This window comes from Rattus norvegicus, chromosome 2, assembly GCF_021556685.1.
Source record: "Rattus norvegicus strain SHRSP/BbbUtx chromosome 2, alternate assembly SHRSP_T2T, whole genome shotgun sequence".
Lineage (NCBI taxonomy): Eukaryota > Metazoa > Chordata > Mammalia > Rodentia > Muridae > Rattus > Rattus norvegicus.
Window position 1 is genome coordinate 161834063 of NC_141535.1, and position 18678 is coordinate 161852740.

General features: G+C 37.3%; 1 protein-coding gene across 16 annotated transcripts in view; it reads right to left on the bottom strand.

The window, feature by feature from the left end:
• Window positions 1-18678, bottom strand: part of Wdr49 (WD repeat domain 49) — a 209652-nt gene that overhangs the window by 32733 nt on the left and 158241 nt on the right. For 12 of the 16 annotated variants that reach the window (XM_087630728.1, XM_087630743.1, XM_087630736.1 and 9 more), the window contains 2 exon segments: window positions 18014-18211; window positions 7643-7824 (listed from right to left, as the gene is read on the bottom strand). In XM_087630728.1, the coding sequence (XP_087486854.1) occupies window positions 7643-7824; window positions 18014-18211 (380 nt within the window). 16 annotated transcript variants of the gene reach the window in all.

Below are 18678 nucleotides of genomic sequence, written 5' to 3' on the forward strand. Positions count from 1 at the left end.
GATACAGCAATTAAAATAAAATATAATTGTATCAGTGTTAAGGAGCTTCAGAAGAACAGCTCTATAGTATTTTTCAGAAACCACTTGACATTTTTTTCTGATTTATGCTTTCTCTTAGTTATTTTAATTTTATGTTTTAACCTAATGGTCAGAGTTAAGATTGTCCTAAAAGTGTTGGTAGGGTGGATTTTGCTAGTGGGAGTACTTAGGCACACACAAAATAGAGCCAGGACAAGATGGTATCACCTTAGCCATTGAAGTCTAAACTCTATTTCGCAGTCTCTCTCCTGTGTCTCCAGTCTCTCCCTTTGCCTTTCTTTGCCTCTGTTTCTCTCTCTCTATCTCACTCTCTGTCTCTTATAAATAAAATAAAATATATATATATAAAATAGAAATCTAGCATGTTGGTTGGAATATATAATATTTACTTTGATTCTTTTATGTATTTGGAAAAAAGAGAAGCATGATTATTTTTCTGTGTTGCCCTTAGTTAACAAATAATGTTGGTAGGGATCACCACCCTACACTAAGTAAAGTGTTTCAATTCTCTGCGTTCTATGCTTGCACATATTGGCAATGTTCTATTTCTAAATTGGAAATGTCCTTTGCCTGAGAATAAATTGCTACTTGACATTCTGGAGAGCTGTGATTCAAAGACATGGAAGAATAAATACCAAAGTTCCATTTAGTACAACAGGATGTTAAAAAGAAAACGTTTTTCTTTTGTCTTTATGTCAGTAGAAGAAAATATCTAAAAGCAAAATTATTAATTAGGAGTTTTAAGAAAATGTCTATCTCCTCCAGTTCCAAAGTAATGTGTATTATATTCCTTGTGCTAACCCACTGTACCAAGAGGGTAGCTTCAAAACTCATCCTGTAATGTTGTACTCACTACCACACTTGGGAAAGAACAGACACATTAATATTATCAAAGGAGACTGACTGTGCACTCATGCATACTTCCACACGGTGAAGCTAACTTCAGATTCCCTTATTTGAGTTTCAATTCATGTTGACCAGTCAAACAACTGAAAGTATAAATGCCAAAATAACTTTGATGTATTGGTATCTCATCAGGAAATAAATAGGTACCTAGGTAACATCTTATAGGTTAGAGATCCCCAGTAGAGGAAGACATGGAACGTAGTAGAGCAGATGGCACTGTAAGGTTGTATTGGGATTTACTGTGGGGCAAACAGAAGTTAACTCAAGCAGAGCTGTGCACAGGCTCTAATCTAAGAACACTTTGTGTACATTACGTCAGGAGACAACCAATGGGTGCATTAATTTGAAACATTCAAACGACGATCTCTTGGGGGTTGCCCCCCAAAACCGCTAACTCTGTGTATTTGTAGTTTAAAATCTCAAGCTTTTCCTGTGTATGAAGAACTGTGATTCTACTATTTGCCATCTCCTTTATGTTTCCACTACTTAACCTCAACAACTGAAGAACAGATCAATGGCAGGGAAGAGGAGAGGAGAGTTTGTGCTGTGTATGATATTCTATAGGTCAACATGAAAGACTAACGTTAGCACTCATTTGAAACATGCTAGGTATTTTATGGAATAATTTTCTTATCATTTCAAGCACGATTTCTTTTTTTTTTTTATTATTAACTTGAGTATTTCTTATATACATTTCGAGTGTTATTCCCTTTCCCGGTTTCCGGGCAAACATCCCCTCCCCCCTCCCCTTCCTTATGGGTATTCCCCTCCCAACCCTCCCCCCATTGCCGCCCTCCCCCCAACAGTCTAGTTCACTGGGGGTTCAGTCTTAGCAGGACACAGGGCTTCCCCTTCCACTGGTGCTCTTACTAGGATATTCATTGCTACCTATGGGGTCAGAGTCCAGGGTCAGTCCATGTATAGTCTTTAGGTAGTGGCTTAGTCCCTGGAAGCTCTGGTTGCTTGGCATTGTTGTACATATGGGGTCTCGAGCCCCTTCAAGCTCTTCCAGTTCTTTCTCTGATTCCTTCAACGGGGGTCCTATTCTCAGTTCAGTGGTTTGCTGCTGGCATTCGCCTCTGTATTTGCTGTATTCTGGCTGTGTCTCTCAGGAGCGATCTACATCCAGCTCCTGTCGGTCTGCACTTCTGTGCTTCATCCACCTTGTCTAATTGGGTGGCTGTATATGTATGGGCCACATGTGGGGCAGGCTCTGAATGGGTGTTACTTTAGTCTCTGTTTTAATCTTTGCCTCTCTCTTCCCTGCCAAGGGTATTCTTGTTCCCCTTTTAAAGAAGGTGTGAAACATTCACATTTTGATCATCCGTCTTGAGTTTCATTTGTTCTAGGCATCTAGGGTAATTCAAGCATTTGGGCTAATAGCCACTTATCAATGAGTGCATACCATGTATGTCTTTCCGTGATTGGGTTAGCTCACTCAGAATGATATTTTCCAGTTCCAACCATTTGCCTACGAATTTCATAAAGTCGTTGTTTTTGATAGCTGAGTAATATTCCATTGTGTAGATGTACCACATTTTCTGTATCCATTTCTCTGTTGAAGGGCATCTGGGTTCTTTCCAGCTTCTGGCTATTATAAATAAGGCTGCGATGAACATAGTGGAGCACATGTCTTTTTTATATGTTGGGGCATCTTTTGGGTATATGCCCAAGAGAGGTATAGCTGGATCCTCAGGCAGTTCAATATCCAATTTTCTGAGGAACCTCCAGACTGATTTCCAGAATGGTTGTACCAGTCTGCAACCCCACCAACAATGGAGGAATGTTCCTCTTTCTCCGCATCCTCGCCAGCATCTGCTGTCACCTGAGTTTTTGATCTTAGCCATTCTCACTGGTGTGAGGTGAAATCTCAGGGTTGTTTTGATTTGCATTTCCCTTATGACTAAAGATGTTGAACATTTCTTTAGGTGTTTCTCAGCCATTCAGCATTCCTCAGCTATGAATTGGGAATAACGAGGGAATGAATTTTCATTCCTTCAGCAGTAAATTCAAATCTCCACCAAACTTTGTTTTCTAATTCCACATGTACTATGGAGGAAGTGCTTTATATAGTGGCTCCTTAATGAATCAGTAATCCAGAGAGTGTCACCAGTAAATTATGAAAAAAACATATAAGTCACAACAGTAACAATTTTATTCTAGAAAATAGGAACAAAGGAGCATAGGCAGCAATACAGTTCTCATACCAAAATCAGCCACAGAAAAACTACAGACCAGTCTCTTTCATGAACATACTTTCAAAACCATTACCATAATGTTGCTAAGTTAATGCAATTACCATGTATAAAGAGAAATTATGTATTGTAGTCAAGTGGGACTTATTCAAATGTGAAAAGTTTGTTTACCACTTAGATATCAATTTATAGCATTCATTCACCCTTCAACATCAGATTAGAAGTTGTAGCTAATATAAAAAGAAAATAAAGAAGGGAAAAATAGGCAAAGATTGCAATAAAAGGTATAATAATAGATTTGCTGAGGAATGTCAAATGGCCAAAAAGCATCTAATGAAATGTTCAACATCCTTAGTCATCAGGGAAATGCAAATCAAAACAACCCTGAGATTCCACCTCACACCAGTCAGAAGGACTAAGATAAAATATTCAGGTGACAGCAGATGCTGGGGAGGATGTGGAGAAAGAGTAACACTCCCCCATTGTTGGTGGGATTGCAAACTGGTACAACAATTCTGGAAATTTGTCTGGATGTTCCTCAGAAAATTGGACATTCCACTACCTGAGGACCCAGCTATACCTCTCCTAGGCATATACCCAAAAGATGCTCCAACATACAACAAAGAGACATGCTCCTCTATGTTCATAGAAGCTTTATTTGTAATAGCGAGAAGCTGAAAAGAACCCAGATGCCCTTCAACAGAGGAATAGATTCAAAAAATGTAGTACATCTACACAATGGAGTACTACTCAGCTATCAAAAACAATGACTTCATGAAATTCATATGCAAATAGAATGAACTAGAAAATATCACCCTGAGTGAGGTTGCTCAATCACAGAAAAACACACTTGTTATGTACTCATTGATACGTGGATATTAGCCAAAAAGCTCAAATTACCCAAGATGCAATCCACAGACCACAGGAAGCTCAAGAATAAGGATAACCAAAATGCAGATGCTCCCACTCCTTCTTAAAAGGAGAAAAAAATATCCATAAGAGGGGCTATGGAAGTAAAGGTTATAGCAACAACCCAAGGAATGGCCATTCAGAGCCTGACACACATGTGGCCCCATATATATATATATATATATATATATATATATATATATATATATACAGCCACCAAAACTAGATAAGATTGATGAAGCTAAAAAATGCATGCTGAAAGGGACTGGATATAGATCTCTCCTGAGAGACACATCCAGAGGTCAGTGCTAGCAGCAAACTACCAAACTGAGAACAGGACCCCCTTGGGAGGAATTAGAGAAAGTATTGAAAGAGTTGAAGGAGCTTGCAACCACATAAACACAACAATGCCAACCAACCAGAGCTTCCAGGGTTACTAAGTCACTACCAAAAGACTATACATGGACTGACCCAGGGCTCCAACTACATATGTAGCAGAGAATAGACTTGTTGGGGCACCAGGGGAAGGGGAAGCCCTTGGTCCTGCCAAGGTTGTACCCCCAGTGCAGGTAAATATGGGGGGCAATAAAGGGGATGTATAGGGGGAATAGCAGTATGATGGAGGGGGAGGGGAGGGAATGGAGTCTTATGGACAGGAAACCGGGAAGGGGAATAACATTTGAAATGTAAGTAAAGAAATATATCTAAGAAAAAATTTTTTAAAAAAGAAAAAAATATTATCTATGCAGAAATCAAAAGTCAAAAACACTTTTGGAAATAATAATGCTATATAAATATAATATTATATATTTAATTTATATATTATATATAATTTTATAATTTTATTTTTAATTAATTATTGGTTCAATTATTAATATGGGATATAATAAATATTATAGTAAGACTTAGTATAAATTTTTATCAAAAATCATTATATATTATCCAGAAACAATTGCAATTCAAAGTACACCATTTTTATTCATAAATATTGAAATATTTAAGTATAATATAACAAAATACAAATGAAGATTCCTATATTAGGAAAACTAAAACACCAAGGAAAGAATTTTTTTAAAAGCCCTATACCAATAGAAAGATACTGTTGTGTAACAGTTTCCTCTGAATTGAAATATTCCCTCCACTGGAAAGGGACAGGGCCTAAGAGATTCCAGGGAAACAAAAGGTCACATCCTAGAAAGTGAAAATTTGCAAGATTCTGCAAACTACCTCCCCAGCTCGATAATAGAAGAAAACAACGGCTATGTGACCAGTCAATTGAACAGAGATATTTCTTCCACCTGGTCAGCTGCCTGCTTGCAGCTTCCATGAGTTATCATCTGTGTTGGCACAGGCTTTTTAAAGATACAGCTACTTTTTTGAGACAACTTTTTTTCTCTATGTTAACTCTCATCTGCGCTTCCATTAGTAATTCCAAACAACACTCATCACTTTAGATTTTGGTTCTATCATTACTTTAGTCTGTAGTGGGGTTCACTTTCTGAGGACCAATGGATATGTATGTGTGTGACCTGTATCTTCAATAACAACCATAATAATGATTCTAGAAATTTGTTTTATGGGTGCTGACAAACTAACTGAAGTTTTTAGGTAAAGTTCTAAGACCCAGAACAGCCAAGAAAATATGTAGAAACAAAAGAAGAATACTGCAAACAAACTCTATTTTCAAAACTTACTATACAATTGCAGGAACCAAGACAGAATTATGTTGATGAAAAACACAGAGAGCTAGATCAATGATAACAACTAAAGATCAAAAATAGACTTGTACAAATAGGGGGGTTATTATTTATAATCATATTCTACATAATTCTACATATAATTGTATTTTATATAATTGCCAAATTATGAAACAAAGACATTATTTGATGATACATGAATTAATTGTTCATTCATATTATGTAGGGGTAAAGAAAAATGAACTCTCTAGTTTTCCATGTTGAATAACTTTAAATGTATATCACTTAGTAAAGGAAACAAGCCTGTAAGAGTCCATCCCTATGCAACTCTCAACGGCCTGTCATTACGGAACAGGCAATGTTACGAAGAGAACACAATACCAGAGGTGCCTAAATTCAGTGACAGAAATGGTGGATAAGTAAGAGGAGCAGAAAATATGTAAGAACCAAGTCTGAAAGAAAAAAACAAAAGATGAGACTTTCAATGACCTCAAATAGATAGAAAAAAATTCTTTAATTCCAGAAATGTGGCATCCCCAAATCTGGCTACATTGTGGTCAGGGCACAGTACTCAGAAATGTATTAACCAGAATTCCACACAATGCAGAGGATTTTGCAGCTGAGAATGGAGAAGGAAAGACCCACAGAATTGTATGACATAACAAATGAGCTTTACTGTATGAAGTTTAATGAACAACACAATATTGTTTATCTATCAATGGTAACAACTGTTTAGTACAAATATAAGACAGCATGTTGGACAGGCTGAAGAATATAGAGAAATTTTTCCTTGAAATTTTATAAACAAAATATATATGATAAACAGTTCCAATTTTACAGGAGAAAGAATAGAAAGAATCATCTTTTCTTGTATGATAATTTATAATAGAATGTGAAATTGCGAAAGCATGAGTTAAGAATACAGGAAATAAATTTAAATAACTACTAAAACTCCTTTGCCTTCAAGAGTAAGTAGACAATAGTAATTGGGTTTTGATGAGCAATGTAGAGTAATGATAAATCTGCTCAACACAGCAGGGTTAGAACCATAAGGAGAGTGATATAGAATTAGAGTTAAGCTCTTGGAACTTCTTTTGTTCAAATTCCCATATTGTTTACCAAATATGGTAGAGTGTCCAACAGACATTCTGAGATGATAGTGAGTGATGGATAACAGGAAGATGGGATGACAAATCAAAGAATTACAGTAGACAAGTGACTGAAAAATGACAGGTAAATCAATAAATAGGAATCTACCTGACAGTAAAAATAGGACATTGCTAGAAAGACAGACACAGACAGACAGATTAGAGACAGACTGTTATTAAATGAACTATTTCTCATAATTAGTTTGAGGATAGTGTAGAAATAGAAGTGTAATACGAATTAGCAGAAAAAGAGGCCATTAATTAGAGATGGAGCAATGAAGAAAAGGGAGGGGGAAAATAATGTAGTTATATAATAATTAAACATTTAAAAAATATTTAGAAAAGAACGATTAGAAAACACAGACTAGAAATGAATGCCTGTAATCCAGAGACTGCAATCAGGAGACTGAGTCAGAAGGATTTCAAGAACAATATGGTTTGCATGGCAAGGGCTTGTCAGGGCATCCCTGGCAGATATAAGGAGACAGTGGGTGGGGAGAAAGAGATAGATGGAGAGACAGAGAGTATAAATATTAAGGGAGGGGAAAAATTAAGAATTAAATGGAGGCAAAAATAAAATACATAAGCAACCCTAGCCACACCATATACAAACATTCAGCAATCTCCAAACCTTAAGAGAAAGTTGGAGGTTATCAGTGAACAGCCACACAGCACCACAGGGGTTAGGGAAGAACTGCGTCCAAGTGTTATCTAGACTCCACCTCAGATAATGACTGAAAGTACTTACGTGTGTGTTGAATTGTCTCTGTTTTCCTCAGTCAGCAGACTCTCTTCTGTTGAGTCTAAGCTTGACTCCTCTTCAGAGAATAAAGGGTTTATTTCCATGTTTTCCTCTGGAATCTTACTTTCTACTAAATTAGTATCTCTCTTCGGAAGAGAAAAGTAGTTTTCAATATTCCAACGACTTGCCTAAAAATGAAAATCTTTATTCTCACAAAATTTATTTCATCAGACGTTTACATGAATTTGCCATGTACAAGATTAGTAAATTAACTTACATGGATATTCACAAACAAAAATGAGCAAGACCAGTTTTGTAAATAGATGATATATACTACAGTTTAGTAAAAGAGATTACATATATATATGTATATATATATATATATATACATATATATATATATTCTGTAAAGGAAGAACATGAGCTATATCATAAAAAAGAAACAAAGTTTCCAGTGAAAGTATTATGAGCCTCAACAGTTATTACCATTTATGTTTTTAATCCCTGAAGCAAAAGAAGATAAAAATAATAAAAAAGCTTCTGTCAAATATTTTACAATTAAATTTTCTATTGCTTTCTTTGGACCCAACTTTTTGAAACAAAGTCTCAGAAACAAATCTAGTTATTAAATTTCCCCAGGAAAATAACTACGGCAGTTTTCATGTGCTTTGCCTACCATGATTTATACAGCCATGGCTACCATTCACATATTTTGTATCTCGCACACTATATTAAATATAAACACAGACATCCCGGTGAGCTTTTTTACTTCCATAAAAATAGGTCTGCCTTATCTGAAATGTTTGTAAACATTTCAGAGTAGCTTCTTAGTGTTTCTATTGTTATGATAAAACACCATGACCCAGTAGCAAGTTGGAGAGGAGTTTATTTGGTTTGCATTTACTTATCGCTGTTCATCACTGAAGTCAGAACAAGAACTCAAACGGAGTAAGAACCTAGAGGCAGGAGATGATTCAGAGGCTACAGAGGGGTATGATTATGTTATCCAAAGAGTTTTGTATTGGATGTTTGGTCCTCATTAGGACGGTGTAAGAAGAAGGTTATAGGCTATTGAGAAACTGCCCTCTGAAAAGAATTAAGACAGTTCTCTGATACCTGAATTATGTGTCACCAAGCATGAGTGGCCTTTCCTTGCCCTCTGCATGAGTTTCTCTCTCTCTCTCTCTCTCTCTCTCTCTCTCTCTCTCTCTCTCTCTCTCTCTCATGAGGCCTCTGCCATGAAATGATACAGGCCGAACACAAGCCTATGCCAGGTTATTTGTATTCAATAAACTGCTTTTTAAAATAATGTACCCAGTTTTGCATATCACATGAGTAACATAAAATAGTCACGAATGCAGAAATTCTTGGAGGATGACATTGGCTCTTTGTTTAAAACAAAATTTTTTGTGTAAAATATTCTAATTACAGTTTCCCTTCCCCCAAATATCCTGAGATTTTCCCAAACATCACACACACACAAATCTCCCATCTCTCTCTCTCCCTCCCTCTCCCTCTTCCTCTCTCTTCCTTTCTCTCTGAGTGTGAGTGTGTGTGTGTGTGTGTGTGCGTGTGTGTGTCAGTACAATACAAATAGGCATATAGCAATAACAACAACCATGACAGAAACAAACACATCACAATAACACAAGACCGAGAAGAAAACGCGCAAGAAACAAATTCTAAGATATAAGCACATCCACAGAAAACTGATAAAATCAAAATTTGTAATCATAATGTATAATAAAATGACCGGTGAGTTTTAAAAAATCCCAAAGGATGTGAGACAATAAAACTTTGAAAATAAAACGGAGTTCAATTTGTGTTGGCCACCTACTAGCCACCACATGCTGGGCATGGAAATTGCCCTGAAGTGTGGCTTATATCCCCAGTGAGATTCCTTTGAGAGAAAGCACTAGATTCATTGCATCCAGTTATCACTTAGAGATAACTTCTGGGTTTGGAATGGTGGTTTGTATCTATTTTCCCTCTCAGAACTGGGATCCCTTCTACCTTACACTTGTGCAGGGCCTATGCCTGCTGCCAGTGTCTGAGTTCACACGGCATCAGTCCTGTTGTGTCTGGAAACCACTTTTTCCTTGGTGTCATCCATCCCCTCTGGCTCTTACAATCTTTCTGCCTCCTCTTCTAAAGGGTTCCTTGAGTACTAAGGGAAGGAACTTGATGGAGACATTCCATTTATGATTGAGTATTCCAAGGTCTCTCACTCTCTACACATTGACCAGTTGTGAATATCAGTATTTGTTCCTATCAACTGCAGTTAAAACTTCAATGATTAAAGCTAAGAAAGACACTGATTTATAAATTTAGTGAAATGCTGTTAGGAGTCATTTTGTGTATTCTTTAGTCAGAAAGTAGTATTTAGTTTTTCCCTAGGCCTATGGCCTAGCTAGTCTCAAATTTTGGGCTACTCGAGAAGTTTCAGGTATGACTTTCATCTCATGGAGTGGGCCTTAAATCCAATAAATCTTGGTTGAATACTCCAAAAAGCTTTGTGATAATACCTGTCATTGTAATTTGTAGACTTGTCACGGGTACAGACAGAAGTTTGTGAATAGCTTGGTTGTGTGCAGAGTGCCTTCCAGTTCCATAAACACTACACAATAGTGGTGAAGGCTTTAGGGAGGCATCAACTCGACTTCTCAGTGAGATACATGAGTGTTGTCTTCAACAATAAGCCCTTGCCATTAGTTTATGGAGAGCAACCCATAGTTTTGACAATAACCTGGGTTGTTTGGGGTGTTCCATGGGATTCTTTGGGCCAACAAATCAATCAGACATAACCCATTCCTTGTGATAGAAGCTTCACTTGGTGGCAAGAGATGCATAGTGGGACCTTTATTTAAGATCCTTCTATTATAATTGGGTCACGTATGACCCCCCAACAGGTCCTTAGTTTTATCTGTCCCTCACTGTACACCCTCCCTTACCCACCTCTTCCATCTCCCCCTCCCCATTTGACCCTTATGTTCTAGTCTCCCACCCCAATCCATCCATAACTATCTAGGCTATCTACTCCCTTTGCTCCCCCCGCTAGCCATTTACTCTATACAGAACCTCTGTAAGGTATATAGCCTCTAGTCTGATTATTAAATACATAGAACCTTATATCCCTATAAAAGTGAATACATATCAGTTATCTTTGGGGTTTTTGAGTTACCTCACTCAGGACTATTTTTTCTAGCTCCATCCATTTACCTGCAAAATTTATTTTTTTAACAGCTGAGTAATATTCCATTGTCTAAATGTACCACATTTTCTTTTTCCAATTATTTAATAAGATACATGTAGTGTGTTTCCAATTTTTGATTATTAATAGACCAACAATGAAGATGGTTGAACAAGTATCTCTGTAGTAGGATGTAGAGTCCTTGGGTATATGCCAAAGGTTGGTAGACATGGATCCTATAAGCAATGGATGCGTATTCCCATTGCTCCACAACCTTGCCAACATGACTTGCCAATTGTTTTGCTGATGTTGGCTATTCTGATGTGTATAAGATGAAATCTCAAAGTAATTCAAATTTGTATTTCCCTAGTGATTAAGGATGTTAAACATATTTTTATATGTTGAAAATAGATTCTTTTCTCATACAACACATCTTGACCACAGTTTTCCCTCTCTCTACTCCTCTCAGCCACTTCACATCCCACCACTTTTCTATTCCCCAGAGCCATATCTCCTCCTTTCCCCTTCAGAAAACAGCAGGTCACCAAGAGATGACCCCCAACCTGGACAAAACAGAATACAATATGACAAGGAAAAAGCTGACGAAGGCAACCTAATAGGAAGCTAGGAGTGCCTATAACAGGCAGTAGAGTCAGAGATACAACTGCAGCCATTGATAGGACATTAGGAGTCCACTGAAAACACAAAGGTAAGAGCCATAGCACATTTGGAGAGGACCCAATACAAACCTGTGTAGGCCCGACCTAGCTGCTTCAGTCTCTATGAGCCCATGTGAGCCCTGTTTTATTAATTTGGTGGGCCATATTCTCATGGTGTCCTCCATCCCTTCTTACTTGTACAGTCTTTACTCCTCCTTTTCTAGGGGTTCCCCCAACCACCCTAGAGGAGAACTCCAATTTAGGCTCTCTCTTTACATAATGCCTGCCTATGGGTCTTTGCACTGGCTCCCAACTGCTGGTAGAGGGAGCCTCTTTGATGACAACTCTACAAGGCACTAATCTATGAATATAGCAGAAAATCATTAAGAAATATTTCACTGATCTTGTTTTGCCAACTGTGTTCAGCTCTATCCTATATTGCTGGGCTAACTGGTCTCTGGCTCCTGGCCATCCAGACAGTACAGAACATGGGCTTCCTCTTATAGGACTCAAATTAAAACAAACATTGGTTGGCCTCTTCTACAAGTTCTGACTTACCATTGTACCATCACATCTTCCAGCCAGGAAAGATTATAAGTGAATGCACCAGCTTGACCTTTCTACATTTAGTGAACTGTGTGAATATTGTCCTGGGAAATGTGACCCCTCTTTCGATATTCAGAGAATGACTTTCTGTCTTCTTATCAGCTCCACCTAGCCACCTTGGGCAACAACTCGACAGAATGTAACCCAATCCTACCGCTGGAAACTTTGCCTGTCTACAAGAGATGGCTAGTTTAGACTCTATATCCTCCATTAGTAGGAGACCTCACTAGAGTCACCCTCAGAGATTCCAGAAAGTGTTCCACATACACTCCATTGCTTTCCCCAATTCTACCTGTCTCTTCCCACACTTTCTCCCTCTATCCCTCCCCGCCACCTGATCCTTTCAGATCTAGTCCCCACTTGCCCCAAGTCAATCCAAAAGTGTCCGTTCTATTTTCCTTTCCCAGGGATGTTCAAGTGCCCCATCTCCAGCTTTCCTCTTTACCTAACCACTCTGGGTCTGTAGATTGTAACTTGATTATCTATTTACTTAATGGTTAATATTCATTTATAAGTGAATATATATACCATATTTATCCTTTTGATTCTGGGCCTCATTCAGGTTGATTTTTTTCTAGTTACATCCATTTGCCTAAAATTTTCATACTATAATCTTTTATGCAGTTGTATAAATGTGTAATTTAAACTGTGTAAATGCACCACATTTTGATTTTCCATTCTTTTGTTGAAAGACATCTAGGGTGCTTCTAGCTTTTGGCTATTATGAATAAATCTGCAATGAACATAACTAATCAAGGGACCTTGTGGTAGGATAGAGCATCCTTTTGATATATGGCCAAAAGTAGCATAGCTTGATCTTGCTCCCTAGCACTACTACCAGCAAGGGAGGAGCATTCTCTTCCTTACATATCCCAACCAACAGATGTCACTTGTGTTTTGGATCTTATGCATGCTAACAGGTGTAGGAAAGAATCTCAACCTAACTTTGATTTGCACTTTTCTAATGGCTAAGGAATTTTTTCTTTAATTATTTCTTTTATTTTTTGAGCTTAAGAATCTTAAGCATTTCTTTAAGTGTTTCTCAGCCACTTGAAAGTATTCTATTGAAAATTCTATGTTTAGATCTGTACTCCATTTTTAATTGGATTATTTGGGTTCATTGATATCTAGTTTTGTGAGCTCTTTATATATTTTAGATATTAGACATCTATTGGAAATGAACTTGTTAAAAATCTTTTCCCATTATGCAAGCTGACGCTTTGTCACATGGTATATTTTGCTTACAAAAGTTTTTCAGTTTTATAAGGTTCCACTTACTAATTGTTAATCAGTGTTTCATTCACAAACTACACTCCTATGCCAATGCACTCAAGGCTATTCCCTGCTTTCTCTTCTATCAGGTTCCATGTGTATGGTTTTATGTTGGGGTCTTTGTTCCACTTGGAATTTTATGCAGGGTGATAAATATAGATCTGTTTGCAGTCTTCTACATGCAGGCATCCAGTAATTGGAAAACCATTTGTTCAAGGTACTGTCCTTTTTCCAGTGTATTTCTTGCTTCTTTTTGAAAAACATAATACCCATTGGTGTGCAGGTTTGATTCCATCAGTCAATATGTCTGTTTTTGTGCCAATAACATGAAGTTTTATAGATTTGAATTACGGCTTGAAATCAGGGATATGTAGCATTGTTTTAGCACTCCTGGGTTTGTTATTATTATCATTATTGTTGTTTTCCATATAAAATTAAGAATTGTTCTTTACAAGTCTATACAGAACTGTGTTGAAACTTTGAGGGAGATTGCATAGACTCTGCAGATTTCTTTGGTAGGATCGTCACTTTTACTCCTACTGATCCATGAGTATGGGAGATCTTTCCATCTTCCAAAATCTTCAATTTCTTTCTTCAATGATTTTTTTCATACAAGTCTTTCACATGCTTAGTTAGGGTTACTGCAAGATATTTTACCTTATTTGAGGATTTGAAGCTATTGTGAAAAGTTTTGAAGTATTGTTTTCATTTCTTTCTCAGTAAATTAGTGATTTATAAATAGGGATACTGATTTTTTTTAGTTAATCTTGTATCCTACCACTTCAAAAGTGTTTCTCAACTCTAGGACATACCAGGTTTATTTTTTAGAGTCATTTATGTATGCTGCGATTGTACCTGCAAATAATAATGCATTGCCTTATTTCTTTCCATTTTGTATTTCCTTGATCTCCTTCAGTTGTCTTACTGCTTCAGCTAAAATTTGAAGCACTATATTGAATAGATATTTAGCCACTAGATAACTGGTCTTGTTCCAAAATTTAGTGGAATTGCATTGAGTTTCTCTTTATTTAATTCGATGTTGACTGTAAGCTTGCACTAAATTGCCTTTATTATTTTAAGGCAATGATAAATCCCTTATCGCCTCAGGATTTTTCAGAGTGATGTTGAATTTTTTTAAGAACTTTTCTGTATCTAATAAAATGATCATATGTTTTTTCTCCAGTTTGTTTATATGGTGGATTGCATTTTCTGATTTTCATATATTAAAGCATCCCTGTATTTCTGAGATGAAGCCTACTTGATCATGATGCATGATCATTTTGATGTGTTCTGGGATTCAGTTTAAAGTATTTTATAGAGTATTTTTGCCTCTATGTTCCTAAGGAAACATAGTCTGCAATTCTCTTTCTTTGTTGAGTCTTCCTGTGGTTTAGGTATCAAGATAATTGTGGCCTCATAAAATGAATGGGGCAATGTTCCTTCTGTTTCTATTTTGAAGCATAATATAAGCAGTGTTATCAATAACTCTTCTTTGAAATACTAAAACCATCTGGCTCTGGGCTTCTTTTGGTTGTGAGAATTTAATGAATATTTCCATTTCATTAGGTGTTATGGATATATTTACATCGTCTATCTAATCTTGACTGAAATTTATTAAGAGGTACCTACTGAGAAAATTTCTTATTTCTTACAGATTTTGAATCTTTGAAAAGTGCAGGTTTTTAACATATGTCCTTATTATTCTCTGGATTTCCTTGGTATCTGTTGTTATGTCCCTATTTTCATTTCTATTTTTTTTATTTTGATGTTTCTTTCCATCTTTTAGTTGGTTGTATAAGGATTTTTCTATTTTGATGATTTTCTCAAAGAACCTACTTTGTGATTCATTGATTCTTTGCATTGTTCTTTGTTTTATTTTATTGATTTCAGCCTTCAGAATAATTATTTTTTGCTGTCTACTCCTCCTGGGTGTGCTTGCTTCCTCTTGTTCTAGGGCAGTGGGACTCAACTTGTAGGTTATAACCATCAGAAGACATGTATTTCAGGTAGTCTTAGGAATCCCAAACAATATATTTATTTTTGTTGCTACTTCATTGAAGCAGTAGGACTCTAACCTCCCCAGCTGGTACACACATGCTCTTTGCTACTCGCCCAAATGTTTTGGATTCAAGAATGAAAGGCCCACAGGCAGCTTTGTTTTTAATATGCTTTATGCAGCCCAAGGGCTGGGCTACTACATAACTCTAGGTGTCTAACACACACTGCCCTTTGATATTCTTAAGTTGAGACTTACTAAATCTACATTTCATCTTTGCTGCCCTGGACCCTGATGGGCTGCCCTCCTGGGGCCTGTACCTACATGTCAGTTGTATCTCCTTCTTATATCTTTCCGGTGTGGTCCATCAGCTATACCCTCATCATGGCAAAATCCCCTCTTCCTCCCTCCTTGGTCCCTTCCCAGAATCCTAAAAGTCCCTTCTCTATCTCCTTGCCCAGCCATTAGCTGTAGATAATTTTATTGACAGGTCAAAAATCAACTGGGGACAGGCTTCCTTTAGTGCTATGTGCAGGAGCCTGGAAACAAGTTTGGGGGTGACATAATTAGCATGAGAACACAAGCCACTACACTTCATTACTGTAATTTTGCAGACTGAGCAGTGTCTCAGGTCCTAAGACCATCGGTAATACAATTGGCATGACCCAGAGGCTGAGAACACGTATTCTAGAGCTTCCTGGTGTGCTGTCAAGTTGTTAGTATAAGATTTATTTACCCACCATTCTTATGCAGGCACTTAGTGCTATGCTACAAACTTTCCTTTTATCACCACTTTCATTGTATTCCCTAAGTTTATGTGTGTTCTGTATTCATTTTCACTGAATCCTAAAAAGCCCTTAAACTTTTTAAAATTTCTATCTTTGATCCACTTTTCATTCAGTAGAGAGGTGATTGAAAGTACTGCTCAACAGTCTGGGCTGGGATCTATCATCTCTTAGCATGGCTAATACATCAGTCCAGGCCCTTCCGGCTTTTCGAGTCTCCATTAAGAAGTCAGGTGTAATTGTAATATGTCTGTTTTTGTAAGTTACTCGGTCCTTTTACCTTTGCAGCTTTTAATATTCTTTCTTAGTCCTCTATGTTTTTTGTGTTTACATTACTATGTGGCAAGGGGACTTCCTTGTCTGCTCCAATCTATTTGGTGATCTCTATGCTTCTTTTATCTTGATAGGCATGTCCTCCTTCAGATTAAGAAAATTTTCTCCCAAGATTTTGTTGAAAATATTTTCTAGACTTTAGAGTTTGGATTCCTCTCCTTCTATTTCTGTTATTTTTAGGTTTGTTCTCTTTTATAGTGTCCCAGACTTCATGAATGCTTTATGTCAAGAAATTTTTAGATTTAAACTTTTGTGGACTGACATATTAATTTCTTCTATTATATCTTCAGTCCGTGACATTCTCTCTTCCATCTGTGATATTCTGTGGTAAACCTGGTCTCTACAATTCCTGTTTGAAATCCTAAATTTTTCATTTCCAGAATTCTCTCAGTTTGTGATTTATTATATTATTATTATTATTACTATTATTGCTCCTATGTCCATTTTAAGGTCTTGAATTATTTTATTCATTCCTTCAGGCGAATCATTTTTATTCTTTCATTAAAGGACTTATTTATGTCCATTAATAGTTTTTATGTTTTTCTTGATTTCTTTTAGGAATTTATTTGTTCCCTACTTAAACATGTCTATCATCTTCATATTGTTGGCTTTAACATCTTTTTCTTGTGCTTCTGATATGTTAGATTATTCAGGGCCTGTTATCATAAACTAGCTGGGAGATATGCCACCCTGGTCATTATTGTGCTTTTATGCATGTAGGGGCATCTAGGTTTGGAATGATTAGAGATCTAGTTGATGTCTGGGTTTGTCTTTATTATTCTTTGAACTTTTTGTTTTCTTGCTGGAGTTTTGAGCATGTGGTGGCTGTATTTTGCCTCTTTTACTGGCCTGTTCGGTTGGTGTATTCACAGGTAATGTCTGCTGGAGGATGGGCTATAGCGAAGATGGACTATAGTAATAGGCTATAGGGAGGGAGATTAGGAGACGATGGTCTGTGAAATCACAGGAGATGTAAGCAAAGGGAAGAGAAGTTGCAGCTAGTCGTCTGCTGCAGTATTAGGGACTACCTGAGGCATTGAGTCTAGAGAAACACACAGAGAGGGGAAAAGGTTGGCAGGGTGCCTACCTGCCTTGCTGGCTGGAGTGGGCTATGGTTGACAAGGAGATACCTTTTGGCATTAGGGGCTGTGATATAGTGACTCATGGTGAGAGGAAGGTGAGCAGGAATGGTCTGTGTGATCCACAGGAGATATTTGCAGGGTGGTGGGGAGGGAACCTGAAGCTGATGAGCTATTGCAGTACTAGGGATGAGATGCTGGATTTTTCTATTAAAAAATCCTATAATATATATATTATACCATCAGTGCCCAATGTCTTTCCATGTCTTATGTGCCTTTCCCTTCATGAAGCTTGTTGCAGCTAGGAGTAACCAGGGAAAGTGATTACAGAGTTACAGCTACAGAAATGCCCATCAGTTCATATGCTTTAAAGAGCAGAGGAGACATTCTTGGAAAGAAGGCCAAATTTATACTAAATGTCAAGTGAATTCGACAATAGCAAAGAAAAACTGCATACCTGACCAAAGATCAAGGCAGGAGCATTGGAAAGTCCAGTCACACAGACACTGCAGTCTGCCGAGGAGGAAATAATAAGCAAATGACCACCAGACTCACACATCTCCAAGGAGCTTATCCGGTCCTCGTGAGGCTGAAGTGATCTGAGCAAAGTTGGAGTCTGGGTGACTTTGCTATCAGTGGAATTAGTACAATACTCCTGAATGAAGAGAAATGCCCCAAGTTTTAGGAATCCAAATATTAAATAATTTTTTTCCACTTTTATTAAATTGAGTATTTTTTTTTGGTTCTTTTTTCCGGAGCTGGGGACCGAACCCAGGGCCTTGCGCTTCCTAGGCAAGTGCTCTACCACTGAGCTAAATCCCCAACCCCAAATTGAGTATTTCTTATTTACATTTCAAATGCTATTTCCTTTTAAATAAATTATAATGATTGCTACTGTTTTAAAAGCCTGATGTGGAAATGGGGGAGGTGTATTAGAGATAATTGCAAGTCATCAGTTATTTTTAAAACAACTGACTCAGTCTGGTTAGAAGTAGCTGAAGGACTAGCACACTACATGCCATTTAGAATTTGTTTCCTTGCGGTTGGGGATTTAGCTCAGTGGTAGAGCGCTTGCCTAGCAAGCACAAGGCCCTGGGTTCGGTCCCCATCTCCGAAAAAAAA